The sequence below is a fragment of the Thermobia domestica genome, chromosome 2, assembly GCF_964235325.1.
Source record: "Thermobia domestica chromosome 2, izTheDome1.hap1.1, whole genome shotgun sequence".
Classification (NCBI taxonomy): domain Eukaryota; kingdom Metazoa; phylum Arthropoda; class Insecta; order Zygentoma; family Lepismatidae; genus Thermobia; species Thermobia domestica.
Window position 1 is genome coordinate 241,903,518 of NC_137455.1, and position 26,583 is coordinate 241,930,100.

The 26,583-nt window shown below is 36.6% G+C and overlaps 3 protein-coding genes across 3 annotated transcripts in view; 1 reads left to right on the top strand and 2 right to left on the bottom strand.

Annotated features, from left to right (window-relative positions):
* Mfe2 (peroxisomal Multifunctional enzyme type 2) overlaps positions 1 to 26,583 on the top strand; it is a 638,089-nt gene that overhangs the window by 10,125 nt on the left and 601,381 nt on the right. The gene's annotated exons all lie outside the window — the stretch shown is intronic.
* On the bottom strand, positions 1,966 to 7,259 carry LOC145679377 (uncharacterized). The gene is made up of 4 exons (XM_081749960.1): positions 7,245 to 7,259; positions 6,653 to 7,141; positions 5,414 to 5,570; positions 1,966 to 2,466 (listed from the first exon to the last, which is right to left on the bottom strand). Exons 1-4 carry the CDS (start codon positions 7,257 to 7,259, stop codon positions 1,970 to 1,972), a joined length of 1,158 nt encoding a protein of 385 aa, XP_081606086.1. The 3' UTR covers positions 1,966 to 1,969.
* LOC145678415 (uncharacterized) lies at positions 6,999 to 24,671 on the bottom strand. Its single transcript, XM_081748538.1, has 4 exons — positions 24,453 to 24,671; positions 10,602 to 10,747; positions 8,872 to 9,159; positions 6,999 to 7,285 (listed from the first exon to the last, which is right to left on the bottom strand). The coding sequence occupies exons 1-4, from the start codon at positions 24,517 to 24,519 to the stop codon at positions 7,259 to 7,261; spliced, it is 528 nt and encodes a 175-aa protein (XP_081604664.1). The 5' UTR covers positions 24,520 to 24,671; the 3' UTR covers positions 6,999 to 7,258.

Genomic DNA, 26,583 nt, shown 5'->3' on the forward strand with positions numbered 1-26,583 from the left:
CATTAGCCATGAACTTTGAAATTCTATGTCTTGCTTCAAATCTCATGGTCCATATTTGGTTCAGTGGTCCAAATTTTTTCATCATTGCAGGGTAGTGGGTGAGGAAATGAAACTTTGGTTTCAAATGACATTTTGTCAATGAACAGTACATTTCATTGAACTCTGCTATCAAAGTTTGTAGTTGAATCACAGTATCATCATAAACCCTGTTATTTAGAAGTCTTTCTGTAATTTTGCGTAATTGAATATACAACAGCCAAACATAATTGTTAGTGGGTACGTAATATCCCACCAATAGGCCAAAGTACCTCACCAAAATAAGCATTTCGTGAGCTGACGTCTTTATGTTTATGTTCCCCCCATCAATCTGAATACAGTTTGTAGGTTTTGAATTGGAATCTGGACCATAATTAAAGTTAGCAAGGTTCATTTGCAAAGTCTCAATGGTAATTGCTTTACTTTCTTGTACCAAATAATTGACAATGAATGACATTACATAACGACAGCAACCTTCAAACCAATCATGCATTATGTCGACAGCAACATTGTTAAACAGGTCAAACCCTTCAAGGTTTAACCACACACATTTCTCCTTTATGCCAGTCTTAGATACATCATTTACCTGCAACTGATCTTCATATGTCAGAACACTCCTGAGCAAAGTGGGAACCTCTGTGGTTAATTTTTGTAATTCGTTCTTATTTGCATTGCATATCCTGCAACAGTGATTACCAACAAAATTTGAAACAAAACCCAGAATACTGTTCAACCCTAAATTGTCACCAGTTATAGCAGGAACAATGAATTTTACAACAGCTTTAAAACAGCTTGTTGATACCTGTACGCCAGTTTTTCTTAGGAAATTCAGTTCATCTATTACCTTTTGAAGCGTAACTGCATTTCCAAATTTTGTTCTGTCAGCTGAATGAAATAAAGATACAAGGAAAATATTCTTCAATTGTGACACATAGTAAGGGGGCAGAAGTGGAAGTGAAAGATATATAGCACCTAATTTATGAATTCCAGGATGTGACCCCAGTGCGTTCCCAATTTCAACATCATCAAAGAAAATAATAACAGGTACTACTAATGTATGTCTTGAGTATTCTTGTGAAGGCTGCATGTTCTTCCATACAGAACCATGAATTATGTTCAAAAGAGGACTGCCATTGTCTTCACAGTTATTCAAATATTGCAAGTAGTTCAATGTTTCACATATAAATGAGTCCTTACTGAAAAGTTTTTGTAATAATACTCGCAATGGAATCATTTGCATAGTACAAGGAACAGATTTTATGTTGCTATCACAAGCCGTGTGTCTTCTTTCCATGCGTTCCCCAATTAAAACTTCCTGTGGACTAATGTATGTGCCTAATACCTCAAAATATTGTAAACGCTTGTAATCTGTTTCAAACCCGTTTAGAGGTTCTATTGAGAGAACTTCTTCAAGAGCTAATTGAAACTTACCAGGCAACTCTTCTACACCTGCGTGCTCTAAAACCATTGCTTGTAAAGATCTCTTCACATTGTGACTAAATAAGGATTTCATTCCATCAACCACAACTTGTACATGTGAACGGCTAAAAGTTGGATGTGCATACAGTTTAGAAATGAATTTACTCATATGATCCTCCACTACATTTTGCACTGTATCGTTTGTGACAACTTGACTACTTTTCTCTACAACAGGCTGTGACAAATTACCACGTGACTGCAATACAGTTACATCACTGTCTGCTAACAATACACTACTACTCCTATTACTACATTGCTTTTTATTTTTATGTACATTGGATATGTGTCTTTGCAGGGATCTATTATATGAAAAATACCTGTAACAACCCTCATATATACAAGGAAACATGGTACCTCTTGCCATATTTTTGCACACATTTCTTGTATGATATTGAATATCAGATGGACGATTGAAATTCTTTTTACATGCAAAACAGGTAAACATTATGTATCTTTATTGTGGTTCACTTATGCCTAAATCAGACATGAGACACCGAACACCTTGAGTCATTCTATCATGAACTGTTTTAATACCATAAAATCCCCTTTGCATTAACAACCAGACACTTTCTGACTCCTCAGGATACCTAGCACTAGTAGCATGAAAGATTTTGAAACATGTGTCAACAGCGCTTTGTAATGAATTGAATTTGTACAAAGTGTTCTCGACGACGACATAGGAGCATGTAACTGACGTTATGTCCTCACCCACAAGAACAACCAAAGGCTGAAATGTAGCCCCCAGTTTTTGTAGTTTTTCTTTCCTCTGTTGAATTGTGTTCTGCAGGTGACTGTCAGATGTAATGTGTGTGATGAATCCATCACGTATTTCCAATTTTGATGGGCGCCATGTTGTCCTCTTACAGTTCCTCTTGATGGGTACCACAGGTAGCAACAGTGACAGACAAATCAGAGCAACATTTGTCTTCACGTCAGGTGAAATGTCCTTATCTGAAATCAGTAAATGGTGAATTACATGACAGGTCTCCATATAAGTGAGGTCATTTTTATGTACTATCTGTGGCACATAAATGAAAACTTAATTCACTGTTATACGAAAGCAATTAAATAAGATGGAGAGGATGCTGACTCGGTAGTAACTTCAGTTTTACACACTTTACAAGCTGTAGATGTTTTAAAACTTTTTTCAACAGTGCCAATGATATGTCTATGTAATCAGATTTGTGGACTAAGTTCTCTTCCATTCAAGACTTCCTACAAGAAGTTGCAGTGCGTAAACAAAAATAAAGGCCAATTACGCACTACTTTTAAAACCAAAAACATGTCAATATCATTATGTGGCACTTCCCGGTGTGAGGGACGCTTACTATCTACCGATTAAGCTCAATACTTTTGTTTTCTCTCAAACGTCTATATAATAGTTTATACTCTATGTCTTGCAATACTGTAAACTTTGAACTTAAAATGCGATTTTCGGCAAATTCATAATTTTCAATTTAGCTGAAACTTCGTAGAAACACGTTTCATGATGTGTACAATTAAAATCAAGCAAAAGAAAATGTTTGATTTTGCTGTTCATAAATAACATCCGCTTAATAGAGTATCAGAGGAACTGTTCCGAAATTGCCTAATTTTCCCGTTTGCGTTGCGCACATACAATTTGATGTGAGAAGAAATCGTGGCCTAAGACCTTCACATATAAATAATGGTGGCCATAACTAAGAGTGAAAGGCGCGCATTTGATTGACATATTTTTTTGTATATCGCTCAAAAAAGGGGGCGCGCTCCGTTAGGTTTTATGCAAATGAGATTACACATTGAACTCGACAAGCACTCGAATTTCATCGCACTCGAGTGTGCGGAACAGAGAAACAAATCGGGTCAAATTCAAGGGACGTACCATTTCCAATGCTCAGACTGGCTTGATATGAGGCAAACCTCTCGCAAAAGAATGCCGTAGCCATGTGTCGTATTTCCGCTGAATGGTCTTCTTATAGATGAAATAAGTGGAAGCGAATGCTAGTTAGGATTTCGCACATTCTACACCATATCTTTAAAAAAAAACATTGTTCGAAGAAACAAAATGATCATTGCACTAGAGTAACACGTGCTATTGAAAGGTACAAAATGATTTATTCTTTACCGGAGCTGTAGTACAAGGTTTTCCTTACTCCCAGTACCGCTCAGGCAGTTGAGGTGATTATTATGTACGAGGTAATGTATTATACAAAAGTACTTGTACATAAGTATGCAAAAGGGTTTAATTGCCGATTTCCTCATCCTCTGACGAATGGTTCATCGATATCGCTCAAGAGCCTAGATTCGTCTTCTTGTGAATAAAATAGTCATCTTGTGGATGTCTTCGGACGTGCTACATTTCTTTGCCCATTCCTAAGTACCAAATAATGAGCATGACATAGGCACAACATCCAACTCTCCATGTTTCATTTGCACATTGACAAAACTATCCTATAATGCAATCGTCCCCACCCGACCAAGATCGCATAAAACGAAAATGCAGTACTTTAACCGATTACTGCGCCTTGAGTGGATATGCGCACGAACAACGTAAGGTGTTTGATTCATATAAAGCCACTCTGAGCATATGACTTTGACCCGATTTGTTTCTCTGTTCCGCAGGCTCGAGTGTGATGAAACTCATAGTGCTTGTAGAGTTCAACGTGTAGTCTCACTTCCATCAACCTTCAACGGAGCACGCCCCTTCTTTTGGGCAATATACAAATTATGTGTCAAAAATATGCACGTCTTATGGGCATTTTCATTGTATTGTTGACCCATTTTTGGTCATGTTTCACTGAGCTATGCCCACCAGTGTTTATATGTGAAGGTCTTAGACCACGACCTCTTCCCACACCAAAGTGTATGGGTGCACCGAAAACGGGAAAATTGGGCACTTTTGAAACTGCTCCTTTCCCTCTGGTCCCCACCAATGATGTTTTAAATGGGTTTGACTAGGGTGACCAGATTCTGACAAGTGAAAAGTAGGACAGAAGCATAATAATAAATGATAGCCTGTGCATCGGCAATACGTATCTTTTTGTTTCATTTCACGTTAATCTCAAGGCAATCATTCATTTTTAAGAAATCAACACATCTCCAAATACTTTCATGTCGAAATACAAGATTGTTGAAAGAATTTCAAACAATTTAATGGAGTATCAACAAAAACAATAAAAAAAGGTCACGATTGAACTATAAAGAATTTTCTCTCTGCCTATTCACAACAATGTATTTAGACAAGTAATACTACTGAAAGAAGCGCAAATACTTCACACTGCAAGTCGCAAATAGATGAATCAAATTTATTTGTACTATAATCAAATAATATCATTTGCATTATAATTAATTAGACACATAATTAATACATGCGCTTGTAGTTTATTTTTATGAACGTATAGTGAAACTTCGTTTAGGGCTAAAAACTTACTTTTTAAAATTGATTTTCAGAGCCTGGGATTATTTTAAGAAATGACAGAAAAAGACTGGCACGAGGAAACTCCAGTTAAATTGATTGGCGTCACTGCTGTGACTTGAAATAAGTGACCAATCCTGCCTTACCGACATCTCAACAAGACTTTCTAAGTAAAACCAACTGCATTACAAAACAATGGTTTGTCGATTGTTTTATTTTCCTAACAATAATTTTTTGAGCAGTGTTGAAAAAAAAAGTTTATCATTCAGAAAAAAAGTGTCTGTGATTCGATATGTTGTGAATAAAGAATGAAACATTAAAGTATTGCAAATAAATTTAATCAGGACTTTTAAAAAAAGGACAAATCTCAATTTTCTAGATGTCTTTGGAACACACAGGAAAGCTATTTGAAAAATAATACTGTACTGCGAAAATCAGTACGCCTGATCACCCTAGGTTTGACTGTATTACAAAAATAAATAGTGCTTGAAGCACTGTACTTACAATGAATAGCACAGATGTACGGTGCTGAAAGAGAATGTATTTCTTTCAAATTTCTTTTCAACTCCAACAAATGCAGAATTTTGTCTTGAAGTAGAACAATTCTGTTAAACAAATTGTCTTCAGTACCAGGGTAAAGGAAGGAGTAGTCCTCCAACAGCTGCAAAAAGAGCAACATTATTAGTAGTGAGGTATCACGATGAAATCTTAAATATGAAACAAGTGTAAAATTTCTCAGTAATGTTCCTACAGGAATGAAACATCAAGTTTTCCTATTCATTTTTCATAATAGTAATTAACGCATTAAAAGATAAGCAACCAATGTGTCAAACATAACAGGAAACGGGCAAACTTTTTTTCTTAAAAAAATTAACCATTTCTGTACATTAAAATTACCTGCTTAAGTTTCTATTTTTCTTCAATATTTTGGTAATATACTGGAACCCTTTTCTGGAAGATTGCTACGATCAACATTCAAGTTGTGCAAAGCTCATGTAGGCCATTCTAAGTTCACAATGACTAAAACCAATCAAGTTCACATCAACTAAAAACATATGAACCTTTTGCCATGGTTCTTAAGAAAAATAAATAAATAAAAGACAAAATTTCACAGCACCAGCAAGCAAGTGCAAGGAGACTTCAATTTTAATCTACTGACATAGTTAATTATTTCTATGTGTCTTTTTTTTAATTTCTCACTTTCAAGTGGTTCAAGTTACCAAATTGGAAAGAGAATGAAGAAAATCAATTACAAAACTCGCATTTTTTACACAATGTTACAATTCAGCAATTTTACATATTCACAAACAACCAAATATAATAAGATGAAAGTAATGGTCAAGGAAAGTAAAATCTACGTATCAAATCAAGACCACATCGTACCTTTCTCTAGCAGAATACATGATATAAAACTGTAGTATGGAAGGGAGAGAAATAGAATATAAAATACAATTAACATAATGTATATAGCTATTAACAGTCAAAATTTTGATGCAAAAACTTTAACTAAATCTAGCTCTCACAGCTTAAAACTGTGTCTGAGCGCAATTATGGGTGGAGCTGTTTCCTTGTGATAGTGGTCTGTACACATGTAAATCTTACATGTTTTTCCCCACCTCATTATTCGACCTATATGTTTTAATGAGGACAGCGTTGAATTGAAATGAACACGTGTTTTGTAAAAATGAGACACCTCACTCAGGTGTTAAATACTTTGCAATAGTACAGTAACAGTGCACTTACCAATGTATAACCTTGTGGTGTTTTCAAAACAGGGTACAAGTCAAGGTAAGCACCAACCGTCCCAGGCTGTTTCAGGGCTTTCAATCTAGCTTCTGCTGTTGCTCTCCAATTATCGCACACAACATGCCAGGGATCTAGTGACGTTCTGAGCCACTGTAACTTCTCATCTATTACTGGGTCTGGAATGGGTTCTTCAACAATGTCTGTGTCGTCACCTAGTGAAGATGTAGGTGATGCAGAAAAGGACCTTCTACTTGGAATATCTCCTCTCTTTCTTAGAACTCTTCTTCTTGAAATGTAGGCCTCATACAACTTCCCAGAAGCATTGCGTTTTGTTTGGTAGTTCGTGGCTCCAATGTAAGCTGCGTAATACACAGATGGTGATTCTTTCCCAAAAATGGTTGCTATTTCATGTGCCCAGCGTGTAAATTCACCTCGTGTTATTAGCCGTGTCGGATTTTCTTCTAACTCATGCTTTACTATGTCTTGCTAAATTACACCTTGAAGCATTATCTAGTAAACCATTGTTCTTTTCTCCTTTAGCAAGAATGGCTTTTCCATCCAGTATGCATTGCAATATAGTAAGGCCTGCAAGCAACGAAAGCATTATGAACAAGGATATCCATGAAGTCCCTAATGAAAGAAAACGAAAACAAATATATTTCATGGCTTGCATCTCCATTTGAAAACCTAATCACAGCAAGATTTGAGAAAGTATACACTGACCTCACATTTTCTGATTCATAAGCGTATTATTTTTATCTTTTTATTTCACTGTAGTTTGCATTTTCCTCTTACATTGTAAAGTGAACCTTCAAAACTTTTAATGAAATATAAATGTAGTGCAAATGTAGAGAATGAAAATGAATTATCAGTAAAAACAAGGTATAATTTCCCTTAAGGTTTCTTACACGAGTCCTCCAACTGGAAGTGTTACCTAAAATTACCTGAACTGAAGAGAATGTACATAGGGAAAACATGAGCATGAATATCTGATTATAATATCAGAGTGACTAATTACAAACGCAAAATCACAATCAGGGTCTTTTGGGGAGAGTTTGTCAACAGGAAAAAGTCCCTGTATGTTCCATTATCCCACATTAATAGTACAATACAAGAAGGGATTCGACAAAACATTTCTTAAATAGCAGCAAGGGAGTGTATCTGAAAATAAAAAAAAGATGTGTATTTTTACCCCGATTCTTTACCAAATGTTTATTTCATTTATAGTAAACGCGGTTTCACAGAAAATTACTGTAGATTTTTTATGTTTAGATTAAATTATCATAAACGAAAACAAAATTCTGTAGTAAATTGGTCCCAAATTGTTGAAGTAAAAAGACCATTTCGTATAGCTATTACATATAGAACTCTCAACCCTCATATACATCTGGAATTTCTATGTAGTTCGCTTGTTCACTCAACAACCCAGATTTTCAGCCAAGCATGCTTCATCGACAGGTGGATCGACGCTGGTGGATTTCACTACACAGATTTTCATTTCAGTGTTACAGCAACTACGTTTTCTACTTTTCTCTCATGTTCACAATCGCAACCAAGTAGCTATAACAATATGTTTCGTATTTTATCTAGGTGCTCAACGTATTTGTAAACGTGAGAAAAAACTATACTGTAGTTCGTGTAAACCTTATGAAATCCACCTGTTGTAGTATTTCATGGATTCAGCTGACGACGAAGCACGCTTGGCTTTGAAACCTGGCTAGTGGCATGAAGTAACAGTGTAACTACTTGCAAATTCCAGCTGTATACAGAATGGGGTAAGGATAAAATGTCTGGTTATCGAAATGAGTGCAATTTTAAAAATTTGCTTAAGAAACTGTAATACCCTTTCCTTTATGATCTCCATGGTAAAAATGAATGTAAAATCCTTCTCCTAAATCTTTAAAATTCACATTATACACATGCTACCAAAATGTGTTGTACTTTACTTATAAACTTATAAGATCCCATTTATGATTTCTTTGTATCAAGAAGGAACATGGATTGATAAATACAATATACAACCTAACATGTACGGAAAATTGTCATTTGGACATAAATCCACGTTCACACAGAAGAGGCATGCAAACAATTTTAAAAATGTTACATTCACAAAGCCATATTGATGTATTTCCCTTGAGCGATGATTGCTTTATTCAGTCCCATAAACATTCATGATTAAAACCTGTAGACATTTATTCCATTACACCAAAACTTACATGATTTCCCTCTGATTCGCTGTGCCTGATTTGCTTTTCGCCTTCCACTGAGTGAGTGCAAGAAGTTGAACTGGAATTGGAAGCAAGAGACTGAATGTCAGAAGTATTTTGTCTGTTTTCTTCCTGCTGGTGTTCCTCTCGTAAATCTGCGGATGTTCCAGGAGTTTCTTCTAATCTATCTCTCTCTATTGCATTGAATGTTGATTTCCTTCCTTCACACCAAGAACTGTTTCCAAACGATGTTGGCGTTGTTAAGTCAAGAAGCAACCTATCTGCTTCTTCCTGCAACTGAGTACAAACCTTAAAATGACTCACAAGAAGCATGAGTATTTAATAAACATGTGAATGCCATTTGCTAAAACACTACAAAGGACATGACTAATTTCTTAAGTACCACGTCACACAAGAAGGAAACAAAAATGTGAGCAAACATATACTTGTGTTAAAGGAGGTACTATAATTCTAACTACTTGTCAATTTTCATAATGCGGCTCATACCAGGTACCACGGAAGGACCATTTTGCTGATATGAACGCATCTGATCAGCATTAGCAATGGCCAATGCAGATATGGATGCTTGCAATACTGATGGATGTTTGTGGAAAACTGAAGTGTGGGCAGTGATAAAGTCTATTTGGCAAATCCATCAATGGTATATATCCATATCTAATGGTAGACATGGATCGTCAAATCATTAATATCGGTGTCGATAGCTAAGATTTCAAGAAGTATCAGAATGGTTGATACCTAACTTCAAAGGTATGTGGTATCAGTTAAAAACACAATTTAACAATACTAGTCCAAAATATTGATTTTTTTTAAAGAGATCAATACACTTTTACACACTAACATTTATTGAAACTAGTAATCCTTTGCAATATAATGCAAGACCAATGTTAACGACACTCTTGGCAACAGTATGACACTATTAACATTTAATAGTGTTTTAAAAAAGGGAAAGAGGAAGATCATTACATCTCTGAAAAGTAATAGAGAGAAATGATTGTCTGAAATGAGCTAATTATAATATCTCTCTCTTTTTTACAAGTTTAAAGTCTTTCATTTCCTACGGAAGCAATGCTCTTATGAATCGCAAGAAGAAGAATTGCATCATCAACTTGCCAGTTTTTGTGTAGCAACTTAAAGCAACTATTATGTGAAATTTATCAGCGTAGGAGTACAGGAATTGGATTGGCTAATAGTAACATTCAATGGTGTTGGTATTGGCAAAATTAAGGTTAAATGGTATTAGCTGGGTTTCAATACTGCCATACAGGCACATTATTGCTATTGATCTATCACCAATTCTAGGGATGTATAGTTTTGTACACTTCACATCTAACAGATATTAGAAACATTTGTGGACGTTGACGCAAGAGAGCACACAGGCTATGATTTTCATAACATGAATGCGAAAGAGGAACTAAAAAATTGTTCTGGTTTGTATGTCTGCCTGAAAAAAAAAGCACATTTTATTTATACTTATAACTTCTGTGGTTAACATGCATGATCACAAATAGTGGTGTTCACAGATTGCGCATTGAATTGAGCAAAATGCCTTCATCTTGAAAGAAGTCTGTCATACCTACTGTGTAGTTGAAACAGGTCACATCTACTTCCCGACTTCCATGTTAACGAGTCTATTTCTACTTTACAGTACGTGAACTACTGACAAATATAACATGAGGATTCCACTTATGATGTGTAGCTGACACACAAGAATAACCTACCCTCCTGTTTTCATCTGCTTTCTGAAGATCCTGTTTCCAAGATTTCCAGTTAACCTTGAATTTTACTCTTGGCCCTGCCTGAGGTATTAGCTGTTCGATGTCTCTATCCTCTAAGTGTTGAAGTGCAAAAAAATCTACACCATTCTCTGGAAAAGAAAGATACTTAGCCTCTTAAAGCACTGTTCAGGTTGTTTCTGACCCTCATTCTCTGCTAACCATGCACCTACTTGTAGAAGCATCTTACATTACGTACTATTTTTCCTACACAAATGCAGAATGAGCAAATGTAATCATAATATTAACCATTTATACACTGCAATAGAGGTGGTGAAAGGGTAATTCAAAATATGACATTAACTGAAGAAATGCAACACCATAATGAAATTTATGGAATGGAAATAAAAATGTAACTTCATTCCACATTACATCAAAATAAACTCTGCAGTTCATTACTAAAAATGATAACCTATATTCTCGTGAACAAAAGAATTCATACAATGATAAACTTGCTTAGAGTTTTTATTTATACGTTTCAAAACTTCTAAGATTGTTGTGAGTAGGTAGGGTGCTTTCATGCGGTGAAAAACTTTGGCATATATACACATGATTGTGCCTAGTAATTTAACAATGTCATCTTTTCCCTTGTGTATTTTTATCTCAGCAATATGATTTGTTATATTCTGTATTTTTCCACTAACGAAAGTCGAATCAAAATATAATCTTATGGAGCCCTTTTTACGTGTTGGCCCAATCTGCGAAACTATGCTTAAGAAAGGTACAAATCAACGAACATACGTTGAGGAAGACGACACTGCCCTAATGCATATGCTGAGGATCTTTACAGCATGACAACAGACAACTTCTGCTTCCTTTTGTTGATTAACGTTTCCATCCACTGTATGCGGAGCTTTGTGTTTATCAACTTGAAATACCTTCTTTTTAATGAGAGGGGTATTAAACTTAGCGTAACCTACTCACTTTTGCTACATTTTTCCTGTTTATTGAGAGTGCTCACCATAGCAAAATTACACTACCGCAAACTTTAGAGTTTTTTCTGCCATATCTTCGAATAAAAAAAAAATCAAAAAGCAAAGATTCAAATCACTAGACAATCTGATTTTGCATGTGACACCCTACCATAATTCATGTATTTGCTTGTGGTGTGCTGCTATTTACAGAACCTTCAAAAAATGCTAAATTTACCGACAGTTGCAAATCGAAAGCTGATATATGAGTCGTAATAACAATATCACATGAAAATTAATATTGTCTAGTGCAGTACTTCTTTGCTTTTTGAATATTTTTATTTGTTTTGAAGATATTACAGAAAATTTCTAAAATTTTCGGTGGTGAAGACACTTAAGGTTTGGAGTATATGAGCGGAATCAACCCGCAATTAATAGTGACAGAGAGCGGCGGCAACCACGCGTTAACCAAGCATTGTCAACGCCTCTGGGCGCGATAACGCTGGCTTATTGGATCAATGGCTATAACACTGGATGGACTATATGAGCGTTAATAACGCTGCAGCGTTAGTGCTGAGGATCTCAATTTCCTTAGCAAATAAATAAATTGAACTTCTGTAATGATTTACTAAAAATATGTTGCTTAATCAGTGCCAGATTTACGTATAAAAGCAAAACGAGCTACGGCTTATGACCCCATTATCTTGCCCCCATTCCCGCAAAAAAGTTACACGTATGCGAACTGCCTTATATATAAGTAAAAATTTCTGTGCCAGTTCGTCATAACAACAACAATCATCTTTATCAAAACAATTCTTAATGTTTACGTAATAACCTCCAATACCTAAGCTGAGGGTTTGGTTGGATAAGCACACTTACACTCAGATCTCCCCCCTTGCACGCAATGCTCAAACTCTTAAGACACTAGGTTGCATGTCATGCTGAATGCTTGGAACAATAGTTCAAAATTTCAAAGTCAGACGCACTCACCAATCCAAAAATGATTGCCAGTGTCACTTACATACAAGTTATGAGCCTCCCCCATCTCGCTCGCGGCCTTTGGTTTGACAAAGAAACAGATTACACCAGAGCATAAGATTTCAAAATCAGACAGTTAGATTCAGAATATATTCACATATAATCCTACATCTACATTTACTTATTTACTGTACTGAAAAGAAAAGCAGTTAGGTGGCCAGTGATAACAGTATCTCGTGCAAATATCTATTTTTAAAAATATATTTTATGTATTTACTTATTTTATTTATTGACATTAGGGAGCCGCGGTGGCTCAGTGGTAGAGCGTTCACCTCTGGTGCTTCGGGTCCCGGGATCGATCCCAGCCCCCGCCAAGAGAAAAGGTGGACAAACACCGTGTGCGTGGGTTTTCTCGGGGTTCTCCCGTTTCGTCCCACTTTCTTCATTCCATCATTTCATTAATCTCTCATCATCACAGTCTCCTTTAGCCTAACCGGCATAAGCGTGGGACGTAAAACTCAAAAGATTTCATTTCATTTTTCGTTTTCTATTTACATTGTGACGTCATTGGTTAATCTATTCTAGGCAATGAGCTGTCCCCCAAGATGGGAAAGGAAGGGTGAATTACAACGTTGTGAAGACTTCACTTTCCATGTGCGTCGTGAAGACTACACATTTCGTGTTTTCTCTCAGTCAGTGACAATTAGTTTCGTGCCAACTAGAAACTGCGCAGCACTTTAAGTTTAGGCAGAAACCATTCCTGGTGAACGCTGGTCCCCAGTTTAGAAAATGAACTCCGTGGAGCATAATGTATGAACTGGATTGTGAAGCATGCCGTAGTGTATTCATGAATAGAGACGCAAGTAGGCTATAGCGTCCTTCAATATCCAGTTCATATATTATGCAGTGGGGAGTCCATTTTCTATACATAAATAAACTTTATCGCAAATGTCACTTACACCCCTTTGTCTCTCGCTGCCTCAAATCGATTTCTCCCGTTCGATAACGGGCGTATTTCTTTTAGCTAGTTAGGATTAAAAGTTTCTGGTTCAATTTTGATGTATTCAATGCCTCGTAGAGTTGATGCTATAATTAAATCAATGGTTATCCTACAAACTACTGAAATAAATTATGGAAGCGGCAACATTGAAATACTTTATAAAACGCTACTGTTCTACTACTGCATTTTGTACTCTATGGCAGATAGCTTTCTAAATGTAGTCACTAGAATCAATACATACATTGAGGAGAATAGCGCATATTAAATTACAAGGCTGAATTCGAATAAACTATCCCATTGAATGTACAGAAAAACGAAATACTTTCATTATCTCCTACAAGTGCAGGGAGATACCGACGTTTGTACAAAGAAAAGAAAATGAAATGAAATGAAATCTTTCAGTTTTACGTCCCACGGTTATGCCGGTTAGGCTAAAGGAGACGGTGATGATGAGTAATGAATGAAATGGTGGAATGAAGAAAGTGGGAGGAAACGGGAGAACCCCGAGAAAACCCACGCACACGGTGTTTGTCCACCTTTTCTCTTGGCGGGGGCTGGGATCGATCCCGGGACCCGAAGCACCAGAGGTGAACGCTCTACCACTGAGCCACCGCGGCCCCTACAAAGAAAAGAGATTTCGTCCTCTGATACTCTATGTAAGGACTTTACCACCTGTTAATAGTTATCTGTATTTTACACATTAACCAGATTGTATCCTTCATTATGCGGATTAGTAGTGTTGCCCACCAGACGAGAAAAGATACATGAATGCCTTTTAAAAGTGTCATTTTATTCGATTATGGATTTCTTTTATGCATTAATGGAAGCAGATTCAAAAACTACAAACGTTAAAGTTTTTTTTTTTTTTTTTTAATTTGTTGCCTAGTCTGCAGAACTGGATCGAAGAAAGGCACCTGGAGTAATGAACAGGGTGAACAGAACATGAGAACCTCTTCGGAATACATATTAAGAACCCTGTTAGAATAATGTATGTAAAATCATTTAAATCTGGATCTTTAAGTACAAGGGCGAGTGTTTGATTTTTGGGCTTATTCAGGGGCGGACTGGCCCCTGAACATCGAGCCGACCCGACTCAACCTGAATAGGTTTTAGCCGAAACGACGCATAAGAAGTTGACCCGAGCCGACCCATGGCTAGAGCAGCCCTGACCCGACCTGTGACCCAAGGAGATTCGACTCAAGCCCTGACCCGATGAAGCCTGACCCAACCCGTTTGAGAGCACTAGCTGTCGGCACTGGGCTTAGTAAGCGTTGGTGTACCTTCTAAAAGTGCTGATCACTTATGCTGTTTGTGAAATCAGTGTGTATATCGTGTAAATGTTAATTCCCCTTTAGTTATTTAAAGTTAATTTAAAATAAAAGTGTAGTAAAATGTAAAAAAAAAAATATATTTGTGATGTCCAAAGTAGGTATTCATATGAAAAGAAAAGTTGGGGCCAACCGAGGAATGGGCGGACTACACTAGACGATAGACGATATCTAATCTTTCTGCGACATAAAGATATGATATTATGACTTACTTATGTCAAGGAAAATCTTACGTTTCGAAATCTATCGCAAATTTACCTCCAATCGCATTCTTCGTGTTGCATTGAGGCCACAAAGTTACAGCTTTTTCAAGTTTCCAACACTGACGCCATGTCTGTTGTCTCACCTCACAGGATTGGGGGGGGGGGGGATGTCTGTTAAGAGCTGGGCACACTTCCTCGAGATTATACAGCATTATTTAGACGAGTTTCTGTATGTGGTTACATTTTCTTCTCGCCAAAAAGACAGGTACTACAGGTCAACCCCGTAGTATGGCGTTAATCAGACTTCAAAACGGCTCTGCATAAGGCCCTATTTGTTTACTGCTTCTTGGCCAACTTCTAAGAGCATTTATAAAATCCTATGCGACTTTGTTATACGTAATTAATACATTCAAATTCACGAACGACGAAACTGAAGGGTTTGGGGATACGTTTCCAAGTAATAACTGTAGCCATAATAATATACTTCAACTAAGCAACGGTGGAAACAGTCCGGAAATCAGAAATGATCAAAACTGAATGGTTTACATCGCCCATTTCGAAATACGGCTAGCAGATTAAACTTACAAGAAATGACCAAAAAAAGTGAAATTTGGCCTTATACTAAGCGTTGTTTGGGGGGGGGGAGGAAGCGAGCATCCTCGGTAGGGATACTTCAGTTGATTTCTTTCGGAGCGAAACGTGATAGAGGGGGAAATTCCCCCTCAACCCCCCGGTAATTCGCACCCTGCACACCTGGCAATAAAATAAACTGCGCAATATTATACAAGCTTCAATCCAAATAGACCAAATAAATGATGTGAGTCACAACTTAAACACGTCAGTCTCTGGTTTTCCACATTTTATATAATACTTACTAAATATATTAAGCAAAGCTACTGTTATGTATTTTAAACACGTGAAAGTGAACATTACGGATTCCATATACAGATTGGTCAGAGCATACATTGGTACCTGTTCCGTGTATGTAAAAAAGCACCCCATATAACAGCCTTTTTGAATAAAAAGAAGGGAAGAAAATAATACAAGGACTAATACTGAGGTACTTACTATCATTTGAAAAAAAAAAAACTATTGAAAATCTCTAAGTTTTACGTCCCAGGATTGTGCAGGTTAGGCTAAAGGAGACGTTGATGGCAAGAAATGAATAAAATGGTGGAATGAAGAAAGTGGGAGGAAACTGGAGAACCCCAAGGAAACCCACGAACATGGTGTTTGTCCACCACAAAGTCCACACGGCGCGAGCTGGGATTGAACCAGGGACCTCAAGCACCTGAGTTGAATGCTCTCCACTGACCCAACACGCCCTCCATCATTTGAAAAGAGTAATTCCGTAAAATTACCGTAACTAATCCACTGAAACAAAGGAAAATGTGAATTTAGCTGAAAGAATCATATGTGTGTGTAATTTGAATGGGGCACAAACACCGGGGTTTACTCGAGCAGACAGATCTACCAAACAGAAAACATAGGTAAAATACGATGGTAAAATTCTTCTTTTTCGGTGAAGATCTGAGAGTGTGAATATAAGTAATTACTGTCAATGCACAGCATATTGAAATGAATTTTGAGCGGTTGTGAAAGAATTGTATGTGTGTGCGTCTGTGCGCTATTCCACTATCCTTGTTTATGCGTATATCCGCATCGCTGATGCGCCTGGTCCATACGAGTGCATTCCTCGCTCCCGCTCGGACCCTTGCTGCACTCCTGCCCTGACCCGGTTAGATAGCCTTCGTGCTTTTTAGTGGCCACCTAGCACAAGTTGGTTCATGTTTTATCCCCTGTACTTGTTGTCATACATCAACATTGTATTTATACTGAGCAGCAGGGTTGGCTGATTTAAACCAGCTGTTTAAAAAAAAAAAAAACTGGTTTAAACCAAAAAACGAAAAATGTTCGTAAAAGTGTAACTATTCGTAAAATCTTGATGAACACACATTTGTGAACACAAGTGTCTATCACTTTTCACTCCCATATATTATTCGTACAATATTCAGACCTAAACACCCCATTCTTTACTCAAAGAGATTATATTACAAAAGGAACTTTTTTTATGTAACTTTATGGATGTTTCTTTTGTGATTTTTTTTTATAGTTTGTTATTATTGTTATGCAACCAAAGGGAAATTCAAAACATTGTATCGTTTTAATAATGTTTACTATTAATAAAATACATCGAAATGCTGTACTTTTTTGGGGAGGGGGTCATACAAACCCCACGAGAGGCAATGATTGCAATAACAAGAATATTTGGTAACTATTTATGTATAAATGGGTCAGAGCCAAAGTGGACTCAAATAATTCGTATCTTTATTCACTTTCCTTACTGATATATAAAGTAACTCGTTATATTTCTTTAACTTGGTTAATAAATGAACTGACTTGGACTAAATTAGTTTTCTGTACTCCGTAGTACTTTGAAATTGTACATATGTAATTCTGTATAATGGTTCCACTTGTGCAATTGTTTATCTTTTTGTCCTTCTGTCCTAATGACTCCTGACAATTATATTAGCAAATATGTAAAGATCAGTTAACGTATTTTTATCAGGAGTCCTTAGTGACTCGGCAGACGTATCGCATTTTTGGCCAATTAGTCCCGGTTTCGAGTTCAAATGGAAGACAATTCCTCTTGGATGTAAGCCGAGAAGCGGTTTGGATTCCACTTTAAGCTTATGTGACCCCTTCCACCATAACTCGGTTGTTGCATACTAACACCAAGGCGAAACAAGCTTATTTCTGCCTTTATGTGATATAAATATACAGAGCAAATTATTTAAACCAAAAAAACCTGGTTTAAACAAAAATTTTTTTTTCAATAAAATCCATGGTCTTTGCCAACCCTGCTAAGCAGTCCTCAAGCGAATTTGCAAGTAGTAATGGAGGTCCTTTAGTGCATACTCTACTAAAAGAAATAAAAAGCTCTAATGTAACCTGAAAATGTAAGAAATATATCAAAATTTGTAGAACTGGCTGTTCGACTAATGCCAGAAAATCTTACAGAAAGTGACAACTGCGTCAAGTATAAGACGTAGGGGATGGTTCTACACAGGTCCACCTATATAGATTAGTAGCTAGGATGGATCCTTTCTGTACCAAAATTTTAATATTTAATTTATATAATATTGCTGAGCGAGCGCCAGCGAGTGAAGGGGGGTTGGAGCCCCGCAGGGCACGTTGTTTTCTATCTTTACCACAGCTAAACGGGAAGGGAGACCTGTGTCCTAGAACCTTCCCATTTAGTTGCAACAAAGACCAAACACAACGTGCCCTGCGGGGCTCTTAACCCGCCTTCACTCGCTTACGCTCGCTTGGCAATAATATTTGAATTAAATATTAAACTTTGGTACAGAAAGGAATCAACGTACGTACTAATTTATATGGGGGATCTGTGTTCTAGAACCTTCCCCGCATTCGCCCATAAGGTGAGTAGTAGTAGAGCAATTAATAAAGAACAATGTAAGGTGCGACGAATTTAAGGAGCAAACGACTTTTACAAAAAGAAATCTCCGTGTCGTGAAAGCGTTGGTTTTCCATAATGCTCGTTTACGCGTATACCCAACATCGCTGACGTGCCTACTCCCTACGGAGGCACTCCCGCGTGGGCCTCATTCTTAAGCTCCTTCCCAGATTCGCTTAGATAGCATTCGTGCTTATTAGTGTCCATCTAACACAGGTTGGTTGGTGTTTTACACAAGACCTCTTAACTGAATCTGCAACGAGGATTGCAAGTGCGCACTACAACAATTCATTCATTCATTCATTCATTTATTTCGTCTTTTTAGTCATACATATTGCACGATTACGTGCGTATGAATAAGACTCGTCAAGGGTACAAATATATAAAACACGTAGTAATGACAAATACATACCTATTGAAATAAACTACTATGCTACATCTACGATATAAAAGCATTACATAACAATATATTTCCAAAACTATCAATAGACAATTGAATTAAACTACTATGCTACCCAAAACTATCAATTGACAAATTCACTTACATATCTAAAAATTCGTTTACAGAATAAAAACAGTGCTGCAACAGATAGGTTTTCATTAACCTCTTGAACTCTCCTTTTTGTTCTGTCCTTCGAATATTCTGAGGTAGTTTATTGTACAATATAGAACCCATAAACATTGGATTCCTTTCATATAACTTAGTGAAGTGCTGTTTGCTGGGGATTTTATCCTTGCGCCTGGTATCATATTTATGTGTTGATGGTGTGTTAAATAAGTCAATGTTGTTTTTGACGAAGAGCAGCAGTCGAAACATGTAAAGAGAGGGTAACGGCAAAATTTTAAATTCCTTAAATATTGGCCTACATGGGTCGTTTATTTTGGCCCCTGCTATAGTTCTTAAAAGCCTTTTTTGTATTACAAACAACATATTACTTTTTCGAGAATTTCCCCAGAAGATTATGCCATATGTAAGTAAAGACTGAAAGAGACCGAAATATAAGTTACGAATCGTGTCAAATTGTAAAACATGTTTAATTGATTTTAATGCATAGAGCATTTTATTGAGTTTTTGGGCCAGTGAAAATATGTGAGTTTCCCAGGAGAGGTTGTGATTTAGCCAGAGTCCCAAAAATTTGGTTGACTTTGAGTACATGATTTTATGATTATTTAGCATTATATCAATTTCTACGCACTGCTTATTTTGAATGTGATGGAAATTTAGAGCTGTAGATTTGTCTGAGTTTAATTTTAGTTTGTTTTGGGCAAACCAGTTTTCTAAACTACGAGTTGTCTCGTCAATTTTATCGCAGACAATATCATAGTTTGTACCTGTTATTGTTAGGCTTGTGTCATCTGCATACATAGTTGTATTTGCTAATGATACGTCATGTGGCAAATCATTTACGTATAACAAAAATAATATGGGTCCTAGTATCGAACCCTGAGGGACGCCGGTAGAGATGCTTCTAAATTGAGATTTATAAGTTGCTGATTCAGCTGTGTCTGACGAAAAAGATATTTCAACAGCTTGAGTGCGATTTTGCAAATATGATTTAATCCATGAGTTAACGACTCCTCTTAGACCGTAACTGTTAAGTTTTTGGATAAGAATGTTATGAGGGACAGAATCAAAAGCTTTGGATAAATCTAGAAACAATCCTACGCATTTTTTGCCTTTGTCCAGGGCCTCCGTAACCTCATTGATATAATTATAGATAGCAATTTCAGTTGATTTGCATTTTTGAAACCCGAACTGTGAAGGTGAAATTACATTATGCTTAGATAGGAATGGTATAATTTGGTTGAGAAAGGCTTTCTCTATAATTTTTGAAAAAGAAGACAACAAGGAAATTGGTCTGTAATTTTCGATTTTTGTATTGTCCCCCTTCTTATATAGCGGTTTAACTTTGGCATATTTTAATTTGTCAGGAAAGGTACCTGTCTGAAAGGACATATTTATGAGGTAGGACAATGGTTCCGAGATGTGAATGCTGCATTTTTTGATGATGGCAATTGGTATTTCATCCAGACCAGAAGACCACTTTGACTTCAATGACATTATTATGTTATGTACCTCTCTTGCTGAGGTGGGGCGTAAAAACATGGTTCCGATAGTTGTGTTTATCTTGCGAATGTTTGGGTGCGATTTATCATTAGGACCGTGCTGGTTATGTAAACCTGTGTAATAATTATTGAAGGCGTTTACAATATGGTCTGGGTATGTAACTTTGCTCCCGTTAACATCCAACTCAGTAATTTCATTTTTCGTTTTGATGCTATGTTTTAACTCTATATTTACTACCTTCCACATAGCTGCCTGTTTGTTTTTACAATTGTCTATATAATTTGAGTAATGTGATTTCTTGGCAAATTTAAGCAACTTTTTATAAACGGTTTTGTAGCGTTGATAATATTCCTGCATTTCTGGAGATAAATTCCCTTTTTTATACGCCATATTAAGAGACCTTAGTGTTTTGCTTGATGTTTTAATACCGGTGGTTACCCATGTTTTTTTATTACATGTCGATGTAGGAACAGAGTATATTTTTTTGGGACACGCTTCGTTGAAGTAATTTGCAAAGATATTGTGAAAGCTATCCCACGCTTGATTCATGTTATTAGCCCCATATACCTGCTCCCAAGTTTCGTTGAATAAACGACAGTTTAGATGTTGTATGCTCGAGTCATTAAAGTTTCTTTTCGTTAATAATCTAGTACCGCGTTTATGAACTGTACTGTTAGTAATCTCGTTACCTTTTAGCATTACTGTAAAAATCTGCGCCTCATGGTCTGAGAACCCACTGTTTAGTACTTGAACATTACAGGCAAGACGATCGGTATTGTGTAAAATTTGATCTATTGCACTGTTTTTGTTTTTAGATAACCTGGTTGGCACTCTGACTGCTGCAGTTAAGTTATATGCTTGCAACAGAATCTCGAGCTGGCCATTTATTTTGGGTTCTAAAAAGTCAATATTAATGTCACCTACTATGACAACTTGCTTACCCGTTTTAATATAAGATTCAAGGATAATTTCTAATTTTTTCAAGAAAATATTAATGTCGCTGTCTGGGGTTCTATATACACACAAAATAATTAACTTCATATACGGTATTTCTACTACACATGATTCAAAATCCTTTTCTATATTTAGATAATTAAATTTAGTTATGACCTTATTTTCTAAACCTGTTTTGACATAAATACAAGACCCCCCTCTATTCCTAACAGATCTACTGTAACTAGCGATTAGATTAAAACCGGGAAGGTTAGTTATACTCAGCTCATCTGAATTCAACCAGTGCTCAGTTAAACATATTAACTTTACATTTTCCTTAATGTCACTTATTAACACTTCCAACATATTTCTTTTATCAATCGTAAACCCTTGCACATTCTGATGGTATATTACTAACTCACCCGGCTTTTCATTCACCATAAAAAATCATCTTTAAAGGTATTTGGTTTTTTACACCTTGCTGATTTTCTAGTTTGCAAAGTCGATTCATTTCCACTTGAACATTTTATAATTCCATTCTCAACTTCTGACGCTTGTTGATTTTCCACAGCACGCGCGATCTTATCTGACACAATGACACCTTTGGAGGATATTTCACTATTGTCACTTGTTATTTCACCCTCGTTTTCTTTGTGAACTGTCTTTTTAGCCGGTAGCTCACTATGGTCACTTCCACGTATGTTTCGGTTAACACTGTCATTACTGTTATTGTTACTAACCACCTGCATATTGTTGTTGTTCCGAGGAGTCGATTCCTTTACTTGAACCGCTTGAGAGGAATTTACACGAAACGGTAATGTTATAGGAGCTTTCATGGGCTCTATTGTTGATAGTAGATCGGTTAGGTCTTCGGCGAGGGAGTTTTTACCGGTACCATTAAGATGCTGACCGTGTCTCGTGTGATAGTGTCTTGGATATCTGCTAATATTGAGAATCTTCACATTTCTAAATCGTTTGCAAATATTCTGAATTTTAGTGTTTGTTTCATGTACCTCTTTGTTCACTATGGAGGAATCTATTAGATCGTGGCGATGCGGTAACGTAGCGACTATTACATTTGTATGTGTAAGAGTTGGTAAAGTTGTTCTCAGGGTGCTCATTAAGTTCCTCCCCTCGTTTCTTGCTATATCATTTGACCCACCAATTATGACAATAGCATCCTTATCAAGCATGGATTCCCCAGTTACTAGAGCTGGTTTTATTAGTTCACTGACACTGGCACCTGGTTTCACAAAACCAAAAACATTTTTGTTTCTATTTCTTTCTTTGATTCTTTCTGCAATACCCCGACCGTGGCTGTCTGCCACTATTAAAATATTGCAATATTTCCCGATTTTACTTGCAGGTTTTTCCTGAACCAGTTTAGACTCACACTCCGTATGTTCAATTTCAACTACCCCTTTACCCATCTCGTTTGTAGCTAATGGCGAATATCTATTGAAAATTTGAATATCCTGTTTTTTAGAAAACAGATGATTCTTTCTGTTCTTAGGATTTCTTGTATCTTTCACAACACGCCACTCACTCCTATTTGGGTTAGTTCTACTGATCTGTCTATTGACATGAAATGTGCCTTGTACTAAGGGAGTACACGGCTGTATTTTAATTCTGCTTTGATTTGTTGGTAATGTAATTCGTGATCGTACGCAAGAATCATTAAGTTGATTTGGATTATGATAGTTTACTGCACCACTATTTTGCTTGACAATATCACTCCACGCACACTTTTTCTCGGTTGCATTTACAGTACCGTCAAGTGCCTGCTTACTATTAGTATCACTATTTTGTAGACTGCGCACGTCTTCATGTAGAACTTCGATAATCTTGTGTAGATTTTCAACTTCATTTCGAAGGTTTCCAATTTCCTGCAACATGGAATCAACGACAGAATATTCATAGTTATTAACAAGTTGTCCTGGGAGATCTCGATGCTCAATTGTTTCTTCTGTTACACTTCTATTTAATACTTGTTTTCTACTGGAACTTTTTCCTTTTGCCTGGTTGCCTATACTGATATTATTGCAGTTGCTGCTCTCATTGTTTGTGGGTTTATTTACGCATTTGAAGCATTTACCATTATCTTCAGCGCAAACATTACGGGACGAGTTGCACTGCCCAACTGTGACTGACGCCATATTACGTTGTTTTTATCTAATGATTGCTGAACGTACAGAAAGAGAATACAGCGAGCATTATTTACATTAGTAATACTTGTTGCCTAAACAGATTTAGAAGTTACATTCATAGGAAAGGCAGTTACTGAAGCAGGAACCTACAGAACTGTGCACTGAATTAGTATGTTCATCACATGCATTCTAACATGAGTGCAACCAACATACTTGCATGTTTTTACAAAAAATAATGGTAATAGTATACACGAGAACTCCCTGATTTGCGTTTCTTCTGTGTTCTATTACCACTTCTACACGAAATACCATAAATTTTCTACGTAGTGCAATAGTAAGAAGTACCCATGTGCACAAGACATGCGATATGCGTTAAATTCCCCCCCCCCCACACACACAGTCATAGATAAAGTACAATGGCACTACACATGCCGATATAAAGTACAGGTACGTTTTTTTATTTTCGTATGAGCCGATAAGTAAATAAAAGTCGCTTTATTGCCCCCTTTGTAAGTTCGTACATACTCAATGAATAATCCCTAAAAGTATGAGCGTCCTGCTCCTTTGGGAACTGATGCAGCTTCACGTATACTATATCCAAAATAATATTCATGCGTACACAAAAATTCTCCAGCTTTTATGTAATTTCTAGATCGTTAGAAAATAATCATTACTTTCAAGCAGGATAGATTGTCTTCTGCTGTCATGCTGATTGATTCAGGTTTTCTTATTTCTAATGCTAATTACTTACCCTTAAAAATGTTAACGTAATTGTTTAGTTTCCAAGTAGTCAGCAAATCTTCCACATACGCATCCATATTTTGCTTATAACAACACTTTCTTTCTTCTTATTTCTTCAAGCGCGATACTGACTATGACTTTCACACGAAAAATGGAGGCTCCCGCGTTTTGCCATACAGAATGGAATTGTGGGTAATAAAAATTTTGAGCCTCTTTCTTTGCAACTTTTATAACAAGAATAATGCGTTACTGTCTGCATTGTAATGTTAAAGTAACATGACAGTACAGACTTTAATACCAAACAACTGTATGATTACACAGAGTTAGAGGACTTTTTCCATTACTTACTGTAAATTATTCATTACTAAATGTATTTTTATCAATTTTCTGGGATATATAACATTATAATGACTTTCTATCATTCCTTTACGTACTTTTTTGTCCTGCTTTCCGAGTGAAAGATCAGTTGTACGTAGAAATTGTACGTAATCGTGCTTCCGTTACACAAATAGTAATGATAAAACAATTTGTCTCCTTACATAATGTCTGTATAGAACGGATTTGTTTGCTCTTTGCAGTGTAGAATGGGTAGATCTCATTATCATGACAAAATTTCATTCCTGACGTGAAGTTTGCACTTTACTACGAACATTTTTACATTATTCAGTTTCTTTTAACATTATAATGTAAAAAATGCATTACAAGGAAAATTTGTCCTTCTTCCTGCGATGTCAAACTAGCCTAACGCTAGTTTTAGACGGAAGCATTTATCGTAGCATTTCTCATAGCAAAAATCGTATCATCGATATCCTACCGTGTAAAGTAGCAAATGCTATAGCATTTCCCATGCCATGGCATATCCTATGGCATTTCTTGTCGATAGAACCTGCTCTATTTCGTAGCATTTTCCCCAGCATTTCTAGTCCGATTGCAGCGCCGTGGTGTGTTATAAAGATTTTGTGCCAAGTATCCATGCTCTTTGTTTTGTGTGGAAAGTTGAATTGTAGTAAAGAAAAATGGTTGTAGTAGGGATGCTTTTTGTCCACATACTTCTTTTATGATTTTCGTTTTTTAATATGACCGGCGAGAACTATTGTTACAATTACTATAGCTTCAGCTACCTCACGCTTAATTTCAGAGCCATAATTGCGCTCTTCTCCAATGATTTGTTTACTACGTCACGACAGATGCTTATGCTACCGTTTCAAAGCACCATATATTTTTGATGCCATAGAATATTATATGAAATTTTTGGCGGCACATCTGCTATGAGAAATGCTACGATAATTGCTTCCGCCTAAAACTAGCCTTATGGTTACTTAGCAAATCGCAGTAATTTAGATGAACATGAGTGCATTACTTTAGACTATGATATGTTATGCTATAACGCGTGGCGTGTTTTGTCTAATGTGCAAACTTTTGATGACTTATATGAAGAATTTGCAAGAGTACATTCTAAATTGTACTCTCATTGACGAAGCAAGATATTACTGGAAAAGATTTCATCATTAGATCATATACTTTCGCGCCTTTCCAAACTTTCTGCACATTCAGCATTTTATCTCCTTAGAGCATCTTTCTCGATCCCAAGATTGTTGTATTTTCTACGGTGTTCCCCATCCTGGAGAGACGATGAACTACTGGAGAAATTCGACAACGTTCTTAAAACAGGATTGGAGAATTTTCTAAATTGTACTCTCATTGACGAAGCATTTCTACAAGCATCATTACCTGTCAAAAACGGAGGTCTAGGAATCCGTCGCGCCACAGACTTGGCTATCCCGTCTTTTCTAGCCTCTTTCTATAGTTCAAGAAGACTGATCGGAACCCTCCTTCAGAGAGAGGATGAAGAAGTCACCAACCCCCATGTACTAAACTGTATAGCTAAATGGTCAAATTTAGTTGGGTCAGACCCCCGGCTCCTGAAAGTCGAAATAAACAGTCGGTCTGGGACGAGCCCATCGTGAATTACCATTTACACTGTTAAAAATACTTACTTAAAAATGAGTAAAATTGACTCAAATTTGAGAACATTGTGTTCTCAGAATAGCTCCGAATACATTGTTCTCAAAAGTGAGAAAGTGTGGGTGTTCAAAATATAAGAACAATATGTACTCAAATTTGAGTAAATTTTACTCACT